This window comes from Dermacentor andersoni, chromosome 1, assembly GCF_023375885.2.
Source record: "Dermacentor andersoni chromosome 1, qqDerAnde1_hic_scaffold, whole genome shotgun sequence".
NCBI classification, from domain to species: Eukaryota; Metazoa; Arthropoda; class Arachnida; order Ixodida; family Ixodidae; genus Dermacentor; species Dermacentor andersoni.
In genome coordinates, this window is record NC_092814.1 from 105,807,007 (window position 1) to 105,819,870 (window position 12,864).

At 41.6% G+C, this 12,864-nt stretch overlaps 1 protein-coding gene across 2 annotated transcripts in view; it reads right to left on the reverse strand.

Moving 5' to 3' along the window:
• Window positions 1-12,864, reverse strand: part of LOC126545554 (uncharacterized) — a 143,932-nt gene that overhangs the window by 52,482 nt on the left and 78,586 nt on the right. For both annotated transcript variants that reach the window (XM_050193472.3, XM_050193471.3), the window contains exons 13-14: window positions 3,610-3,840; window positions 857-955 (exon numbers count right to left, since the gene is read on the reverse strand). In XM_050193472.3, coding sequence (XP_050049429.1) covers window positions 857-955; window positions 3,610-3,840 — 330 coding nt within the window. The remainder of the gene's footprint in view (window positions 1-856; window positions 956-3,609; window positions 3,841-12,864) is intronic.

Genomic DNA, 12,864 nt, shown 5'->3' on the forward strand with positions numbered 1-12,864 from the left:
AGCGCATTATTCATTCAACTATGCGAAAATATCAAATGTTCGCACAAGCCTACTTATTAGCAACAGTTCAATAAGATAAAACACACCACTGAATGCAAACATTAACTTATTTTGCGGCTTTTTCCCTTCCGCGTCTGGGCAAACGCGAAACCGTCGCACGTGGAAGCTGCATCGATTCAGCTTCTGTTCCAAGCAACCAAAAGCACTGTCAAACGCTGGCGGACTACTTGGAGCGGTAACACCTGTGCAGAAGCTCCGTCCCCGCAGCTTTCCCTTCATTGCCACAGAAAGTTGTCCGCAAGTATAGTAACTGTGCTAGCATGGGAATTATCGGAAGTACGTGACTTCGCCTAAACTTCATCATTCTGGTTTTAAACAACATTGTAGATTTCATTATTACCTTTCATAACGCTCATTTCTCATCCCAAAATTCTTGTTTGGAAACTATCAGCCATGTTTAGCGTCTTAGATTAATAGTTTTTCAGGACATTATAAACAATAAATTGTTCAGAAAATTAAAAATCAACACAGTAAGTGAGCGTCACTCGCCAATCAGCTAGATTTAGTGGCATACACAGTAAAGAACTGCTACAGTTCCCGCCCTGGAAAATATTCAATTATTTCAATTAACTATTGTACAATGAAATGCTCTAAAGGAACACTGTGGGGGTTAGAACACCAACACAACTAAACCACAAACAAAAATAGGTACCATGCTTTCTTAATGTGCTATGTATGCTCTTCCCATGGTATTGCTGCACCAGATTTCCCTGCATTATTGTTAGCATAAAACTATGTCTGTTTGGCCACCCCTGGTATTGCGTAATTATCACAGGTCCACTAGTTTCATGCTCACCTTTGCCTCCTCAGTCTCTGCTTCTACTAGCCTTGATATAACAGAAGGACTATTGGGTTTTATTTCTATTGCTTCCTTCGTCTTGTCAATTTCTTCTCTCTGAAAGAAAAGAAGCCAAGCAGCGTTCATTGATACACAATACAAATGAAAAGAGAAAATCGTCATCCACCTAGTTGTAGCACGAAGTTACAAAAGAAACCCATATGGGTTTCTCAGAAAGAAAGCTTGCAGTTAAAGAAAAATTCATCCTGGTCCAGGAATTGAATTAGGGACCAACACCTTTCCGGGGATGCTGAATATGGCAAATCAATTCAGATGTCGATTAATTTGGCCTCACGCTGCACTCTGCTAACCTCCTGATTAGCTCAGATGGTAGATTGATAGCATGCAGTTCGATTCCTGAACCAGGACAAATTTTTCAACTGAGAAGCTTTTGAGAAACCCATAAGGGTTTCCATTGTAGCTTAAGGCTACAACTAGATGGATGACAGTTTACCCGTTTCATGACCCTTCCTCCACTTCGCAGCCTTCCACTGAACTGATTTGCCCATACACATCACACGAGTTAATACAAGGGCGAATCAAGTCCTTGCCCCCATTTTTTTTCGTCAAACTACGCCTGTAAATGCAAAGTCAACATATCCATTCCCGGCGGTGGACCTTTGATGGGGGTGCTGTTATCAGTTGTTGAATACGGCGTTTATGCTTCACACATCCACAGCGCACAAGCAACGAAGTGTGACTCGTTTTCTATGGAACAACGGACAAACACCCATCGAGTCCACAGGGAAATGCAGCCCACGTATGGGGAAAGGTGTCTTGCTTTGAGAAGTGTGAAGTGGTGGTGTTGCGAGTTTGCAAAAGGCCGTGGAGACTTGCATGAAAATGAGTTTGGTTCCACAGTCAGCCAAACGAATTCTACCACAGAAGCATCTCAAATTTAGTGCTGCAATGGGACAAATGTCTGAACTGATGTGGAGACTACGTGGAAAAATATTTTAAAGCATGTAGAATAGTATGTACATATGTAATTACCTGTATTTACCTTATTTAGGCTCATAAAAAATTGGGGCAAAGACTTTCTGATTCACCCTCGTAATAACGACAGGCACCAATGATAATGTGTTGGTTGCAGACTAATGCTTACGTCAAATTAGTGCTCCAAAACACAACCCAAATATTGTGAAATATGAAACATTGTAAGGCTGTCTCATTTTGGAATCACTGTGTTAGATCATCATTATTGCTTGTGGGAAACGAGAAGACAACACTAACCACTGGTATGAGCACTCATCCTGGCTGGCATCTCTCCAATCCCCTTCATTGCATATGCCAGTGTTTCATAGCAGCTTTGTTTTCTTTTTTTTTTTCTCTTCAAAGAAGCAGCCGTAATATTGCATTTGTATAATATTTTAGTTTTCTTTCATTGAATACGTGTGCTGATAGAAGCTATTTAGTGCGATTATTAAAATCTATTAATCATAAAGGTTTAGTATTTGCCAGTTTTGCATGTACTTATAAATTCTTTAGTATAATTGGTTTTGATTGCTTCTTTTCAATGTATGTCAGACATTCGATATATATTAGACACACACACTTTATCTACTGTCCCATTTCCTCAATGCCTCCTATGAGGACTGTACAGGTATCTTTATATATATAGATTAGCAAGCAGGTACAGCCACATTGTTGAAGATGCAACAGCCTCCACTGAATTGCTTGAGAACTCTAAAACTCCATTATTACTTTTTGAAAAAATCATGCAGCTCCCATGCACTATGGTATGTCAGCAAAGCTTTGGTGAGCCAGTAAGACGGAACAGCACATCTTGATGAGATGCACAGCAGACTTTGGCACTAATGTGCCCCACAATGGTCAGCTAAGGCGGAAGCAGAGAAACGGGGCACAGCAACCCCGCTGACCACAGCATGTAAACCTTCGCATGCCACAAAGCTCTCATGAGAGAGCATGTGCCTCCCAAAGTGCGAGTTGGCACTGGCACGACAGAAGTATGGATGCAATTGGGGCCTAATGTTTAAGACCATCGTGCTGTTGTGCTGGGAGGCCAAAGTTCAATCCCAGCAAAGGATATTAATTCTTTCCTTTTTAAAAAAATTTCTCTGTGTGAGCTATTTGGCCAAACAACAGCCACAGTCAGTAAATAGGTAAAGATTAAGCGAAGATTCACAAAAAAATCTTCACTTACAATTTTTATTGGGAAGTATTCACCAAGTTAATGATCATTATAAAGCAAAATTTTTTCCTACAAGCAGCTTAGGGACCTATGAATGGTCCACTTCTGCCAGGCCAACACAAACTTTACCATAATGAGGCTAAGGTAGCCACAATGAAGGAGAATGCAAGGTGAAGCTAAAAATAATTGTTTCAGAACAATTCCAACAAAAAGATTATCTATACGTAAACTACCCGTACAAGTTTTGAAAAGCTGTCTAATCTGTAAAAGATACTGATGTAAAGTGGTATTAAAATGGTAATGATTATTGGTTGTATAGTATACACAAGCGGTGTTTTTGTAAAACAAATAAGTGCAACATACAAGTTTAGCACTTGCCCAGACTAATTTATTATGTTGATGAAGTGCTGTACTACACTACACTACTACAGAATGGGGCATCTGTATTTTTTTTTTTCACCAAGTTTTAGGTGGCTCATATACAGAGAAGTTCAGCTGAAGTAGCAGGATCTTGGCAATCCCTGCTTTAAGATTCAATATTATTTGCAAATTAGCATACCCGTTTTGTTTTACGTTTATGCCGCTTGGTCACTGTCCCCTTCACCACTGTTGAGGAATTTGTGCTTGCAATACTGGATTCCATTGCCACATGTGTGGATTCTTTTCTTTGACTGCCTCCCGTATCAGTTCCATTGATATAGCTGAGCAGTTCTTCAACTTCTCGGTCATCTTCATGTCGTTCCTTATGATGATTTTGTTGCTGCTGCTTGGCCATGTGAATTGCCTCTGCCTAGAAGGTGCAAAGAAAGCATTCACGTGCATAAGTAATTAAAATGCCACATTTAACAGACAAAATACTGCAACTTTAATTATTACTGCTGCTCCACTTGGAACAGAAATACAGTACTTGAGAGGGAGTTTTGCTTCCACAGTGAAGACCATAAAGATAAGCAAAAAAAAATTATATAATGGCATACATCCCGCATAAAGACATGGAATCTGGAACTATAAATGCAAATGCTAGTTGCAATTTACAGCACAGCAGTTTGTGCTTCGCAGACACGGTCCCTCATCCCCCATTTTGCCATAACAATGGTACTGTGCTTTTATAGAGTAAAATTAAAGGAGTACTGACATGACATTTTCGACTTGTCATGTCATTCTGTTAAATATTAGCAAGTGTCAGAGAACCCTATATGATTTACCTTAATACTTCTTTCACTAAACCAATTTCACTTTTGGTACCCAGGAGATGCACGTGTCATGACGTCACGATACACTGACTCGCTCTGTTCCTGTGAACGCTGCAGCTACCAAGCATGAGCTCAGCCAAAAAAATTGTGTGATCCTCTACACGCAAACAGCATGCAGTAGAGTTTCTAAAAATTTGAAAATATGTCACTGCTCCTTTAAAGGGGCCGTGAAGCACTTTTTATCAACGACAAAAAAAGCATTTGAAGTTATACTATTTCAGAAATACTTTGCAGCAAAAAGTACTTCAGTGCGTTCAGCAGAAGCGGAGTTATTGGCAACCAAAGATCACCTTTAATCCCCTTCGTAGTGCTCCCGCTCCTTCAATGCCGTGCACTGCGAAGGCTATGGCAAAGGGAAACGTACCTGCAACGCTCCACCTACTGAATGTCACCGTGGCGAGCAGTTCAAATTCAATTTTGGATGCTCCCGTAAACGCCACTATTTCTGATTTTGGCGCCTACGATGCACCAACACTGTTGTTCTCAGTGAGCGACTGTGCGCTCAGCGAGCGGGCTTGTTGCATCACTCCACAGCAGCTGTGGTATCTACGCTATGTAGCAGATCGTAGCTACGTGCAACTGTAGTGTGTATGCGCAGTACTTGCTTTGTGCATGACAGAGCTGGAGTGCGCTCTCGCACTTGTGTGCTTCAGCCTGGTCGTGCTATGTGGTGCGGACCAGCTTTGTCCTGCACCAGCTTGACCGACTGATAGTAGCCACATCCAACTTGTGCATTTTAAAGCACTGTCAATAGCTTACAATGAAGTGATGTCTGCAAAGCATCTAACCAGGAGCAGCCAGGAGTGAGCGCGCACTGGTAAGCATACATGCTGTCTGACCTTTATGTGAGTATTCAAAACTAATCGAAATTAGCGAGACCCAACGGCCTTGACACCGATAAGCAGAATGGCCAAAGTTTAATTCCTACGCAGGTTGCTGCAGCCGAGCGTGAGCAGACGACAGTCAGCTTCTTCCGGAAGTACGCAATTCTTATCACAATTCAAAAGCAGATTTTTGCTTACTTTAGCTTGTTTATTAAACTGTGTCAATAAATATACACATTAACAGTGGGAAGAAGTGTACTGATCCAAACACCTTTCTTAATATCAGCTATTGGCCAGTAGCAGCCGCATATGTGAATCTGTTAGATGACGAAATATAACAACCCGAAAAGAGTAAGAAGGCGTCTGTTGAGAAAAAAGCGTTTGCAAAAAAAAAAAAAAAAGGAGACTTTGCACTCCGCTTGCGAGTTCCATTCGCCACGCACAATTGCAAAATTTTCCTGAAATGTTCATAACAGTGTATGCTATGTGCAGACAGTTTTTTCGCCGAGCCCGAGGGTTAGTTCAGGACCCCTTTAACTAAAAGAACAGTGTGCTCTAGTTCTATACACATTAACTTACATCTAACCTATGGTAAGCTATAATGTAAATTACAGCAGCCATTGCCTACCCTTGATGCAATACATTCCTAGGAAAAAAGTTTGGAAGGACATTGCTCTAAAGCTCAAAATGACGTGGTGCCCTGGCTTGAGTGCCTTTGCCACTGATGTCCTTGCAAGCACATATATTTAGAGTTCTCGTTTTTGTCTGCCCCAGAAGCTCACAAATTTAGTAGCCATATGAAGGCGTCACCCAAAAGTTCATTGCATTATGGTACTAGCAGCAAATTCACAGTGGCATCCACCTCTTTTTCACTTTATGTAGCGCAAACTAGCAAACATACTGCGTGGCGCTGCAGCTTCTCTTTCTGATGCATAAAGTGTATCGTGAAAGATTGACCCATGTACCCCAGGCTGAATGTCGTCGCCCATGGCTGTCGCTTTAATAGTGCTGATGGTGAGAAACGACAGAACCTGCACGTGTAGGTCTACATTTAAAGCATGCAAAAATGACTCAAGGTTGAATACAAATCATATGGGGTGTTAAGACTCCACAATGTGTTCGACATACCTGCTCCTCTGCCCACATTCAGTATAAGCAGCAGCTGCAGCTACAGAAATACGAAACCACTGTTTCAAACGACTTTTTGCTCATTAATCTTCTTGAATTTTACAACTGCCGCTTTTCCTTACTGCTGTGTTTCCCGAGTTTGTTCACTACATTGTGTACAATCAAAAATAGAATTAATTTTTTTAGGACAAGATTTCTGAAGATTTGATGACCCACAATGAAGTTCCGCTCTGCACATGCGTAGCTGTGGCTGAGAACAAGCAGCGTTTTAACTTCCTACTACAACTCGGCCCACAGGGCTCTCTAACTTAATGGGGTCACAAAAAAGAAAACATTGAAATTTTAAAGCCTTAGAAATGTTTTTCAAGGTGAACTGATTTCAAGAGCTTCAAGAAGGGCTTTAAGGGCTATAGACCTTGCAGCTTTAAAATAAGGCATTAAAGTTACCAACCTATCAGTCAGAATCTTGACCCACTGACTGACACAAAGAGAGGTGAAACCACATCATGTTTAAAGCATTATGGATGTGGACTTGATAAGCTATTATTCATGTAAAGGCAAGTTTAAAAGATAAGCAAAATTTTGAAGGAGAGAAAAAAGATAGGGCAAATAGGTTCAACGATCCACCTAGGCTGTTCTCATCATGTGCAACTTGTATTCTTGTTTTCCACTTGTACTCCTTATGGCTGCCTATAATACTACCAGAAGCAGTACGTGTACATTAGTATAGATGTAGGCAAATCACAGCGCATTGTAGACAAAGGACGAACGCAGAAATGAGACACACAGGCACACAGTGCCCTATGTGTCTCGTTTCTGTGGTCATCCCTTGTCTATAATGCACTGTGGTTTATTTACCTATACCTATGCAAAACCAATTAGCCCAAATTTCCGTTTTACTGTGTGCATTAGCACAAAATATAAGTAATATGTTCACATTTTGCATGTTTCCAATGGGTTTTACAGCACCCTTGGTACGAGCATCATCTTTCAGGGCTTCCCTGTACTACAAAAGTTGTTAGAAAACAAACTTTTGTTAGATGCGATTTCTCACTTAATTTTGTGATGTCTAACAAGGCTAATTATTAGATCTATTATTTGGTAGGGATGGGTATGGTAAATGGCAGTGCACAATATCTCTAAAATCAGAAAAGGCTCACCTGAAGCAAACAAACATCTTGGGCTATTTTCAATGAACCTATATCCCATTCAGATGCCAATTCATTCTAACCACTGAAAATTTAGTTTAATCATCATTCTTGCACCTTCAGAATCATGAAAAGTGCATCACTGCAGAACAAATTAAGATTTTTCAATTTTTTAATGAGCTTTGTCAAATTTACAGAATGTGGGCTCCGTGCGAGAACTCTTTACAGGAACATCAGAGATGATAACTATTTCATGTCCAGCATACTTGGAAAGCACCTGCCCAGACACTTCAAACGTATTCCTGATGTAAAACACTGAAAACAATGAAAGAAGTGAACCCCCTAAATGCAGACAAACTGACACCTAGGTTCAACATCCAGCCTTTCACTCATCCCACCTTCCAACTCATCTTATTAAACGACTTCACACTTATTATTCAAACTTCCAACACAGGTTCAATCAGAAGTGCTTCAAGATATTTGCAATACAGTTCTAATATAACCTTAATCAGTGCTGATTTTGATGCACTATCTTCAAGTGCACAATTGTGCACATAGCACTTGAAGGGGATATGGAGAACTTGAAGTGTAAGAAACAAGTATTCAAGACAGGCTTCCTTGAGGTATTTTGAAAAAGGCCAAGGACATAACAAAACACAGCCGAAAAAGAAGCAGTTTACAGTCACTGCAAATACTCTGCCTTAGTCATAGGTAAGAAATAAAAAAAAAATTGAATTAAGTGCAGGAACATAGCCATGTAGTGGTCACATTTCGCTACTATAGTGCAGTGAAGCTGTGCCAAAACATGGGACAGACGCGTCCCAGTATCCATTAAAGAGTTCAAAGGACACAAAAAGAGAAATGCTGCATATTATTGCAAAGGGCTGCATTCTCAAATTGAGGCAAAATATTCAAGAAATATATTTCAGAAATTATTCATATATGGGCAGTATCCCCTTTTCTGAGTGCAGCTCATGATCAGTGCATCGTGCGACTGTGTAATAATCTGCGACATAATTTGTGCTGCACAATCTTCATTAGGGTGCCTCTATGCCAGCACTGGCATTGTGGTACCCTATATCTAGTATGAGGCCCCCTAGACCTCTGCAGCTCTCAGAGATATCCATACAGCATGTTCAGACAGTGTTTCACATAGTGCATGCTGCATTGTGTGATCCTCCACATATCTCTACATTTTACAGTTGATAGTGTGACCAGAAGCATTGGCATCATCATGCAACTATTATCCTGGCAGCCTGCAGGTTGTCTTATCCTGTTTTCCCCCTAAGCATGAGCACCTGTGAATCCTGCTAACATCTGAGGGCTTACGACACATTCAGTAGACAGCCGCTGCTACCACGTGCTGTTACAGAAAGGAATGAAAGCATGAGGGTCTGTGCAGAAGTGCATGGGCCATTTAAATGCCAGTTGCACCAACTCCTCATGCTTCACAAGCATGCTTGTGCACCAAGTTGGATGCCTTTGCTTCTGCACTGCTTGTCAAAAACACCAATAGCTGGTACCGTGTTTTAACGTTTCATTCACATTTCTAGAAAACACTCATAGTTTTATCATAGCATAGATAGCTCCATTTCTAACGCCAATACAAGACAGTACTTTGCACATGGCTTGCTAAGTATATGCTTGCATCAGATTGGCTTGGAGAGCACACTTCGGGTGAACTGGGCTCCAGTTGCTCTGGCTTCAATGTTACATGCCAGTATCTACAGCCGAGGTAGCCAACAGTAAAAATTTTAGCATACAGTGGGAAAAAATTTTTTTTTTAAGGTAGAAAAACATGTATAGACAACATCTGAATATCTGAACCCAAGCTTGAAACAAAAGTGGGTCCCTTAAATGAGAACACATGGTACAGTTGACCCTCGGTATATCAAATTTAAATGGGACTGGAAAAATGTTCAATGTACAAAAATATACTCAAGTAGGCATAAATATCATCCACAATGTCACACAGGCAGCTAAGCCAACAAACAAAGATGCCAAGGACATCATAGGGGAAATTACTTATACTTACTAATTGAATTAAAGAAATGATAAATTAGTATGATAATTATTGATAAATGACAATCATTGTGCGTGCGATGCTCTAGAGCATCGCATGCATAATGCGAAGTTGTGGGATTGTTCCCTACCTGCAGCAAGTTGTATTTTTCATCCACTTTCATTGCCATTAATTTATCATTTCTTTAATTCAATTAGTAAGTATAAGTAATTTCCCCTATGATTTCCTTGGCATCTTTGTTTGTTAGCTTCTCATAATACAATTAATTAAAATCGGGCCCCTCGGTTAACCCCCTTTTTTTCTCGTTCACAGGCAGCTAACAGAGATTGTCGGAAGCCTACTCTATGTTGCATTCATAGCTCCTAATTGTGAGCTTCTGCATAAGAATGCATTTCATACTGCAGTGCCATAGCTCTATAGATGCTTCACAGTGATGTTACATGGGTGCTGGCATCTTTGAATATGTGACTACGCTGCCACTGAGCTCCTTCTGGCCTCCCCTTCCTGATAGCAGAAGATGTACCGAGTATATTCAGAAAAGTGCTGTTCTCACTTTTTGGGTGAATTATTCACCAGTGACACAAACAGAACATTAGTGCTGATGTTAATTTATACAGGGTTTTATTTTATCCAGATGGAGGAGAGTTTTAATACTCCATTACACCATAGGAGGATGGATGTGCATGCTCCAATGAAGCAATACCTCATTATGCATACTTTGTTTTCTTGTATTTCTCACAACAGCCAAACAGCTCTTACCACCTCAGTACTATGCAATAAATCCTGACAGTGGCTATGTGCATGCAACCTGTTTATAATATATGCTGTTTTCAGTGCCATTAAAGAATGCCTCTCTGTTGCTTTCACTGCCTCTTGCAATAATTGGTGTTCTGCACATGCATAAGCAGCGAGAACAGGGCTGCGATATTGTATTGCTGCCTTTTCCAACACTATTCCTTTTCGAGCTTCGCCAGTTGTGAGAGCCATGCTACGGCCACATTATCAATGGGATCAGCCAGCCGTGAATGGTGGATAATAAGAGTGGCATAGTATCGAGTGGAAGGCATTGCCACAGAACTGCAGCATGCTGAGATCGCATAGTGTCAGAAGATACTTTTTTAAGGTACAATATCACACTTTGCTTATATGCACAATATGTTATTCTATGGAGTCAATAGTAAAAACAACAAACCCATTGGCTTCTTGCCAATGGAACATCAGACAGACATTAGGCTGCACTCAGAAGGCAAGAAATGACGTTGTTTGGCATGAGAGTTGGTAGCGTTATCCCTTTTATACTTCACTATCAAACCCCTGTAAAGGGTCTTGTTACGATCGGCCAGTGGTGGCAGTGACCTTCAAACCTCTCCTGCTTTCCTGAGACAAATCGCTTCAGCTTTGTGAAGTTAACCTTGGCCAGACGGTGACGAGGCCCGACATAGACTGTGACGCACAAAGGAGCTCACTTCGAGGTGACAACAACTGCCGCATTCCGTGGAAGTGGTAACGACCAGGGCGAAGTCTCCGGACCCTGACAAGCTGACTGTCATGAAGAGCCCACTATTCAATGAAAGGGGCCAATGTTGAGGACTTCCGTGGGAAATGCGCCGACTCGAGTCTTCCAAATTTCGGCATGGTTGCCTTATATGCAGGTGCGATCGCGCAACATTGGAGGTGGAGTCCGGTGGAACAGTGCGACGTCATGAGTGGGATTTTGCGAATACGACGATTATGATTGGCCGTGGCACAGTCATCAGATTCCCTAGTCTAGTTACCTAGGGAAGACGACTGCTTTAAATGCGGACACTTTTGATGCAGTGAGTGTGCGCTAACGTGTCCTGACGTGCTCTCTGAAAAGATGTCTGTTCTGACAGGTAGCTCATGCTACGAGAATGATGTACTGCACTCTGTGCTCAGCCCAATACAAGTATCCCTTGTTCTGTAAATTAAGTTTGCCTCTCCTATGTAATTAAACCCCCTGTTCCGATTCTCCAACCTCTTGACATTGTACTCATCCCTAAAGAAGCAACCCTCGTCGAGAAGGCTTGGACGACGGTGTGGGCCCACTTAGCCTCCATGTGAAACCCCGGTAGCGTAGGCTGGCTACCTGTTATAAGATGCACTGGCAGTGTAGGCTAGAGAGCAACTCTCTAGCCACAACAACGACCCTTGAATCTTACAGTCTACAGCTATTGCATACGAGTGCAAGCTTAAGTGCTCAGTGCCCTGTCGTCTTGCTCTTGTGACACTGTACCACACAATGCTTTCTGCTTGAGAGTGGCAAGCAGCAGTGTCCAAAACAATCTTTATTAAACAGTTTTTGCACATTACCTGGGTGAGAAAAAGTCGGTAACACGTGGCTGTTCTTTCTTCTGCACCATAAAATTCAATTTGTTTTGTCCAATTACGAGTGGCCAGTGCCTTCAATCACATGAAAACCATGCGAAATATCTTACCGTATTTACTCGAATCTAGGCCGGTCCCGATTCTAAGTTGACCCCTAAAGTATGAAGCCACAAAAAGAAACGTACCTCAAATATAGGCAAAAAAAAAAAAGCGAGGACAGCGTTAACAAAATGAAAATGGAATTTATTCAGTATGAATGTGGCGAGCTCATTCTACGTCGCTATCTTCCTTATCACTGTCATCTCCTCGTTGCGGCTGGCGCACGCAAAAAGCGTCGCCCGTTGCTCCCTCCAACGATGGACATTTTTCTCATCAATGCCAAAGTCCTGCCCATCTTGAATGTTTGACGATGCCTCTGTGGATAACACAACTTTTCATTTGAAAGTGGAAGCGTAGTGGGATTGCCTGTTTGGTGCCATTATGACGGCGACATCGCTCGTGTACTTCAGTTGGCTTTTGGCATGGCTAGTAGCGGCTGCAATACTGACTTTTACAGATGGGACGTGAGCTATGCATCATATTTATTAATTTCAATTAAAAACTGGCACATTACTTAATATCCTCAAATCTAAGTGGACTCTAGAGTTTGGTATATGATTATTCAAAAAAACTATCGGCCTAGATTCAAATAAATACGGTATTATTCCACATATAACCCACCCCTCCATATCCCCCAATTACAGCACCCCAGAAAGAAAAAAAATAATCTGTGTGTATACTCTGTGGAAATAACTGCATACAACCACCCCTTCGGCGATGCCAGTTAAGCTCGATTCACATGATAGATGTGATTGTGGACGAATCAGTCACTTGATGTAATGTGAATCGGATGACTCTGCAGCACAGACGGAGCAGCCCTCGCATGGCCAATGGCGACGGAGCAAATGTGGCCAAGCTGGAAATCCAAACAGTGATTTGGCTCTCCGTCATATCGCAAAGCGTTTCACGTGGGCCGAAGGAGCACCACAGGCACGGGTGACGAATGGTCACGTCATACACTGTCCGCAAGCTTGAATCGCTATCTTCTCCTCT